Raw genomic sequence first — 8,199 nt, 5'->3', positions numbered from 1 at the left:
AGAACACTTGATTCCAAAATGATACCTTTTATTAGACCAACTGAGAAATTGCAAAGAAAAGAATTTGAAGCTTGCAGAAAAAGTTTTTTTAATTTTATTTATTTATTTATTTATTTATTTTGCAATTTCTCACTTGCTCTAATAAAAGGTATCATTTCGGAACCAAGCGTTCTAGATTTTTGCATTTGTTAAAGTCGTAGGCAGATTAATGCACCAACCAGTCAGGAGCAGCAGATCAAGCTAGGCCGCTCAAAGGGAGCTGGGGCCGGGCAGGCGGCGAGAAGGAAACGCGCACGCGCACGCGCTCCCCACTCGAATCCCGCGGCGTCGCGAGACCGCGCACCCGCCGCGGTCACGTGCCCAAGCCAGGCAGTGCGGCGGCCTGGGGGCCTAACGCAAGGCCTCGCCCCTTCACGGAGGGTGTCCAAAGCATTGCCTGTAGCTTAGGGCGAGCGCGACGGGGGCCGCGATGTGGGCCTGTGCTGAAGCAGCTGGCCCTACGCCCGTCGCAGGGGAGAGGCGGTTTTTGTGAGCATCGGCTTCCTGCTTTTAACGTGGCTTCTACTTCAGGCACTGGCTCGGGCGCTCCCGACGGTGGCCGAGAGGGACACGGGGCGCAGGCATGGCGGCTGTGGGGCGGCTGTGCGCCTCGGTGGCCTGGAGGGCGGCGTGGAGAGGTGATGCCTCCGTGTTTCTGCCGGGCCCCGCGCTGGGGGTGGGGCGGAGGGGGGAGGCGCTGGTGAGGGAGCGGAGCTGCCTCTGGTGCGGCGTTCCCCCTCCCTACCTGGCTTTTGCAGTCTGGTCTAGCCCCGGAGGCGGTGTGCCGTGGCCCATTGCAGCCAGCTGGGCTGGGGGAGCTGCAGCCTTGAGGTCCACATGCCAAAGGGGAGCTTTCAGGGAGTCGGAGATGAAGTGGGATGCTGCAGCACACTGGGGTATGGGTGCCTGCCTCCATGCATGTAGTGCTGTGGGGTGGGACAGTGCCTGCTCATGCATATAGTACAGAGGGGTGAAGGAGCACAGCCTGGGGGGCCCATGGCTCCCCCCAATGCAGACCCCCTCTCATATGCAGACCAGGCTGCTGTAGCCAGTGGGGCATACAGTCCTGGCTGTTTAGAAATTGAACTGGCATGCTGCAGGTAATGCAGGTCTAAATCCAGATATTTCTCTTGCATTACATTGTCCCTTCCAACCCTAATTTTCTATGATTCTCTATGATTTCACCAGCTTTATTTTTCATGCTGAGAGATGCTCATGATTTGAAACTTCAAATTTATGTGGAAAGAAGTTCCTGATTTTTACAAAGAATTCCCTAGGTAGTAGTTTCTACTTGCACTGACCTTGTTGCAGGATCAAGGCATATGTTGGCTAGTTGTTAAAGGAAACTGGATAATAAGTTCTGAATAATAATAATAAAAAACAACCCTGCTTTTGAGCAGGCACAGTAAATAAGTTCAGTTCAAAGAAGTCTTACCACTGTTTCAAGTGAAAGGAAAATGACTTTCTTTTGGGACAGAGGAATTACCAGTTGCCAGTGAAATGCAACCACAAAAATTCTACTCCAAACCTGAGGCATACAAAGTTCTGATGCTTTTTTATTAGTGGAGTTTGGTAAATTGAAGATGCAGTTATAGCCAATACAGACTTATAGTTCAGAATACACTGTGCTTGTATTGCATCCCTATTTGTGTAAAGTTCAGCCATTCTTGTTAAAGTTCTTTTGAAAGTAATGTTAATTGAGGTTTATTGAGTCTGACATTACTTTGAAATGAACTTAAGCTACAGTGGTTGAACTTTTAAGTAGTATACTATGACAAATACAAAACATGTCTGTTCCTTTAAGCTGAAGGGGCATATCACAGATATTTGAGTTTTAGTCCTGGGGTTAGTAGGTATCAAGTATGCTGTTCCAACCTTCCTTATAAGCCCATTCACCCTTGTTCTAGCTGTTTCCTAAAATGCTCCTGCTGTTGCATGCTGCTTATCTGGGAGCCGCTGGTCTGGCACTTGGCTTGTCGTCCAGTGGCTCCTGTCACTGCTCCCATCGCTCATCCAGGAAGGCATGTATCCCTGGATCTGCACAGGGTGGGCTGGGACCAGGGCTGCATGGGGCTTTTCCTGGGCCAGCCCAGCCTGCCCCACCCCACTTTGCACAGATCTGGTGGCACATGCCCCCCAGCAACCCCTCCATGCCCTTCCGGATGAGTGGCACGTAGTGGTGGGAGCTGCCCACCTTCCCTACACCCCCAAACCAGCCACAGCTTTGTCCCATGCCCACTGCACCCTGGTGGGCAGTGCTTGCCCAAACCCCAGCCCCAGTCCCACTCTTAATGCACCGTGGAGCCGTGATCTGTGCCCCACCCCTTCCCTTCCCTTCCCTTCCCTCTCCCCTTCCACCACACCAGACTTATCAGCTGCATGCTTCTGGGCTGGTATTAGAAATTGGATCGGTATCGACCAATATGCCTCCTTAAAAATAGGCTATCGGTATCAGCCCTAAAAATCTCTATTGGTGCACCCCTAGTAGTTTGATTTATTAGAAAAATCTTTGAAAGAAACCAAGTTCTTTTTCTTTTCCTGGTCTCCCAGGATTTATATGGGTAGAGGACTCTGGCTAGTCTGCAATGATTAGGTTGGTCACTAAGGGAATAGACAATATTACTTGTTTTCAGAGCAAAAGACTGATTCGTTGTGAGGAAATTTTTTTTGTCCCTAGAAAGTCTAAAAGTAGGAACAGTAGGAATGAGAATAATAATTCAAGGGAATGATTTTTTCCCTCCTGTAATTTTAGTTTTTATCTCAATCACTCAGAAATGTTGCTAGGGAATGTGGCAAATTCTGGTATGGAGAATAATTCTTCAAACTACTGCACAGAATTGTCCAGAAATGCTTCTGTTCATAATGTGTACATCAGACTATGATTTGGCTTCAGCACTAGGCACTTTCTTTACAGAGAAGAGACTTATTTTTCTCTTGGGTGGATTGTCATTAGTCAGTGCATATTTCTGGGAGTTACGTATATTAAGTTAAAGCTGTGCCTGTTAATTTTCGTGAATGTAAAAATTAAAGAAAGGAACTTTTAAACCTTGTCTCCTTTTGTGAGAGACGATGTACTTCTTGCTTAATAGTTAATGCTGCCAGAGACAGGTACAAGGAAGAACTGAGTCCCAACTGAATCTTAAAAGCCAACTGATATGGGAGTGGGACAAGAAATAGTTGTTAAGAAACTTTACCACATTATGTAAAATTCATTCTTTTCCTTTGAAAGTCAAGGTCCTGAGAGAGGCTGTAGGTCAGTGTTGTCAGGTATACTGCTGTTTTGGGCCCTGGACACTCGAGAGGTAGTGGAACACTTTCTTCTGTCTTCCCAAGAGTCTCTCTCCCTCTTAATAGTGGAAGTGAAGGCTTCAGCTTGCCTGAAGCTGTAGTCCTTTGGAAGTTTTTTGGTTTTTTTTCTTTTCTTCCTTCCAAATAACGTAAAGCAGGGCCATTTGTAAATCTCTTTGCTTTTCTTCCTTACAGCAGTGTAAAATTATGTAATGCATAACCTGTAACTATCCTGAAAACAAAGTCTTGTCCCAGGAGTGCGGCAGTCAAGAGAATTGGGTTTTACGTGAGGGTAGCTGTTCTTAAGAACTGACTTGTTTGTAAGTGATCTAGGAAGACTAAAAGGTTCTAGTTGCTTCCTAAATACTTTGGTTAACTTTTGCATTATTAGAATAGAGTTCCAAGGCCTTCTGAATTGTTCTTTTTCCTTTATCCCTTGGGTCCACTAAACAGTGGCCCATGGACTATTGCCTAGTGAAGCTGTGGTAAGCATCCAGGGATCCCACTGTGCCCTTTGCCTTCCTCTTCTTTCATTAAAAGCTCTATAGCAAGGGTGTCAGACATATGGCCCATGGGCCAGGTCTAGCCGATGGAGCCTTGCCATCCAGCCCCTGGTACTGCCCTGGGTTTGACCAGATGCACACAGGACATGACATGCACCAGTCCAGTCCTGCAGGCAAGGATTGGGTGGCATGTGTGGCACAGATCCTGGAGCAGCAGGAACAGGTACTATGTATGGTCTAGTCCTGCTCAGGGCGTGTAGCACAGATCCCAGGCTGCCTGAGGCAGGCACCACATGCTATGTGGTGCTTGCCCTGGCTGGACTACACCACATGCAGCACCTGCTCCAAGCTGCATGCTGCACACGGTGCTCATCCTAGCAGCTCTGAGACCCATACTTCAGTGAACTGGCTGGAGCAGGTGCTGTATGCAGCACAGTCCCAGAGCTGCTGGAGCAGACGTCATGTGCAGAGCTCATCCTGGAGTGGGTACTATGTATAGTACGGTACCTGCTCCAGGTGGTCCGGGTTCTATGCTGAATGCCTCCAGCTGGACTCTGCTGCATGCAGCCTCTATTCAAGTTGCTCCAGAATGTACCCCACGTGCAGTGCAGGTCTCAGATCAGCTGGAGCAGGCACTGGATCTAATATGCTAGGGGAAGGGGTCCGTGGGCTGATCCAGCTGTGGACTGGTCTCAGATCACACATATGGCCCACAGGGACCAGATGAGTTTGACACCCCTACTTTATAGTAAGTGTATGTAGTGATTGACAAAAAATATTGAAGGTAGGAACCACCACTTGATCACATTGGGCACTGTTATACATGCTCCGGGGGAGGGCAATGCTTTAATTAGAGTGGTTCTGAGAGTTGCTCTAAATTGCTGCTGTGTTTCTTGTATCAGTGGCCCTGCACTTTAAAATGACAGTGGGGTGCTTGAACTAAATCTTGTTCAATGGTGGCAAGGGTTCATGTGCTCTGCCACCATTTTTAAGTGCAGGGATGCTGATACATGAGATGCAGGAGGCTGTTGGAGCACAGCAGTTGCCACACTCGAGCAGACTCAGTTAATCCCAGACTAAGTTCCAGATTAATCAAGTCTGCTTCAGTGTGCTGGAATTCCACTGCATCGGAGCAGTCTCGGTGCTTGTGTATAGGCGCCCCTTAATTTTAAACTTGTATTTTCGATGTGAAAACAAAGTGTCAGTTTCAGGTTTTATTGGGATATTAAGAATTTACATTCTTAATAAAAAATACGTGTTTTTACCAGGGTTGTCAAATCTTCACATATATATTTGAGTTCTTGTTATTTTCTTGAGAGCTCATGACCTGATTTGAAAAAAAAAAATACAACCCTACAGTTTCTCCTGAAATAACTGTTGTGGTTAATTGCAGCATGCATTGCTTGTGACTTTTGTGTTTAAATATATTCTTCCTGCTCAGAACACAGGTTAACATTTTGCTTATTGGTTTTTGCATGGATGAAAGATGGTATGGAATACATGAAGTGAACAAGTTTATTGCCTAGCAGAAGTTAGGTTAATTAGATGTGATATTTTCAGAACCATACTCTTGGCATTTTCACATACATTAACTTTTCAAGGATGTTGTGATTATTTCATGCTAGAGCTTTCCATTCAGAACCCTGGAATTACATTCAGCCTATTTTAACTAACTTCTAATTTTAACTAAGTAATAGTCATCTAGATGGCTCTTTGATAAGGTTTCTTTTCAATTTGGATCTTACTGCTTAAACCAGCTTCGTGCAGTGGTTTCATTCTTTTTTGTATTTAACTTAGGTAGAAAACAATTATAGGTGAGGGGGGAAGTTATTTAAACAGCTGCTGATTGTAAAAATGAATTAGTGCTCAGATGGCTGATAACCATATTTCATAGCAAGTAAAATGCATGAATGTTGAGAGTGCTTGATCTTAACACTATACTGAGATGCTACTTACAGGGGAGGAAAGCAAGTGAAAGTATAGGCAAACCTACAGGCATGATTCTTGATGACATGCATCCTGTAAGTCAGTGGTACTCAAGTCCAAAAAGGTTGAGACACCCCCCCCCCCCGAACCTTTGTGAATTGAGTGACACCTAGTTTCAAACACTAAATCATATATATGGATTCCCGGGGCAGCAGCATGGGGTTGTGCTCCTCGCTGCTGCCATGTGCACAGGGGACACATTGCCAGGGCAGTGCAAGGCTTTCAACAGCAAAGGAGCTTGCCTGCACAGCCCTGCTGTTCCCTGCAGCATCAGGTCACATCTGCTGAACTGCAGGTCTCCAAGGGAAGGCAGCAGGCAGAAACATGAGGTCACAACAGGCAGCCCACGCCCACCCTGTGCATAGACCTGGGGGCATGGGTCTCCCATTTCCCCTAGGAATGTGCGCAGCAAGAGGGAGCCAGTCCCCGCCCCCACCCCACCCCCACCTCAACCTGCAGGGGAGCCAGGCTCTTCTCTGCTCCACTGTAAATGCATCACTTCTGAATGAACCATGTTTATGAGTACTTTTCTATAGCTATATTTATTTCAAGGTCAGTGTTTTCAGACTTGCTCCTTACTTCCATGTGCTCAGGAAGAACAGGGTGTGACAGTAAGGAGGATGGGAGGGCACTGCAGGCAGAAAAAGTTGTGGGGGTCAGAAGGCGAAGGGCCAACTTGACCTCCCCCTACCCCCCCCCAATTTATTTTCCCTGGTGTAGTACTGGGAAGGGGACAAATAGAAGACTAATCTTCAAAAATTAGATTCTGTACATAGAAAATTACATCAAACATGCATTTTCCATATATAGAATGTAATTATTCAGGGGTTGTCTTATAGTCACGGTAATCTTATATGAGTAAATATGGTAGCTGAGTGTATGGCAGGGCAATACATGCTGTATATTTTTGTATTCTAAGACATTGTATTACCGAGACGTGACTTTTCAAACTATTTTTCCTTCACAAATTCTTTTCTGCTTCTCCATTTTAAAATGTCTGTTCTATTTCTGAGAGTAAATGTACAGCCGTATGTACAGTATAGTATATTAAATACCAGTATTCATTGTTTCAGACTATGGGAATGGTGTTTTTCTGCTGTGACTTCCTCTGTCTCTCCTTAAATTGGAGACTAAGAAGCTGTCCATAAAATAGAAAAAAAAATGGTCATCCCTAAACAGCTAATTTTTATTCACAGCTCAAAGACAAGAATTCCCTAGATGTAACTTGCATCAACAAAGATTGTTTTCCTGGTAATTGTCTCTGAAATACAAGATAAAATCCACACCATGCATCCCTAGGAGTTTTGTAATTGAATTCATTGGAATTGAGACTTCCCTTGGGAATGCTTAAAAACTTCTTAGAGTAGGAAAGGCCAAGACTTGTACCTTTTTCTTCTGGCAGGTGACACCCAATCACCAAACCTCTTAAGATCAGTGTGACTGCTCTACCTGTTGTTTTTTTCCTGCTAAAATGCCAGTGTCTCTCATAACTTCAGCTTCTCCCTCCCTTGATGCTTGACCCTTTCATCTATATCCTCCTTATTCTAGTTGAAATTCATTTCCATATTGTTCATTCTGTCACTTGTGCTGTGTACTTTGTTTTGAACTAACTCCATTGTTCACTGTCTTAATCACTCTCCTCGACTGCTTTTTACCAAATGCTGTTGTTGGTTGTTTTTTTGTTGCTATTTGTTTATTTTTAATCTCTACATTCATTTTTGACAGCTGTTTGCACCTTAAATTTGGAAGAAGTTAAACTGATATTTAGTGTACAAATAAAGGCATGAAACGAAAATAATGACAGATATTTTTGCTAAGGAGGGTGGTTCCTGTGCCCTCTTATATTTTGGTTTTCAAATAAATGCTCTTATTTCCTTTGATGTGCAGCTCAATAGTACAGTTTTGTATTGTATGATTTTGAAAGATGTATATGAGTGAACTAGTCCAAATGCAAGTGATGTGTGGGTGGCATAGAAGTGGTTTATTCCCTGTGATATCCTGGATACACCAGAAGAGTCTAGTCCAGAATGCCATGCTGCCATGGCCCCAAGAAGCAATTTCATTGTTCCTCTCAGATTCAATAGCAACATTTTATTTTTAGTTATGCTAGCTTTTATGGTAGGTTTTCTTAGAAAAGTGAAAAATGAAGTCTTACTTAACTGCTGCTTATTTGTGTGTAGGAACTTTTTCTATCGGTAGAGGCAGTGCTCAGGTACATGGAAAGAGCGTTACTACAGAATTAAAAGAATTATCAATTTTATTGATGGGGGAAATTAATTGTACCATTTTATAAGTAGCATTTGAGGTACAACAAGATTCATAAAAGTTAAGACAAGATGGGATTTAGCAAGTCACTTTGAAATTATTTTCCTGATACTAGCAT

At 44.4% G+C, this 8,199-nt stretch overlaps 1 protein-coding gene across 1 annotated transcript in view; it reads left to right on the top strand.

Moving 5' to 3' along the window:
• The first annotated feature begins 569 nt into the window (after nt 1-569).
• The window catches only part of MRPS5 (mitochondrial ribosomal protein S5), a 109,719-nt gene continuing 102,089 nt past the window's right edge, over nt 570-8,199 (top strand). Inside the window, exon 1 of the mRNA XM_019549034.1 lies at nt 570-677. Coding sequence (XP_019404579.1) covers nt 623-677 — 55 coding nt within the window. The 5' untranslated portion in view covers nt 570-622. The remainder of the gene's footprint in view (nt 678-8,199) is intronic.

The sequence above is a fragment of the Crocodylus porosus genome, unplaced genomic scaffold, assembly GCF_001723895.1.
Source record: "Crocodylus porosus isolate Cpor-Errol unplaced genomic scaffold, CroPor_comp1, whole genome shotgun sequence".
Taxonomy (NCBI): domain Eukaryota; kingdom Metazoa; phylum Chordata; order Crocodylia; family Crocodylidae; genus Crocodylus; species Crocodylus porosus.
The sequence above is the reverse complement of the archived record's forward strand: the minus strand, read 5'-3'. Positions and strand labels throughout refer to the sequence as shown.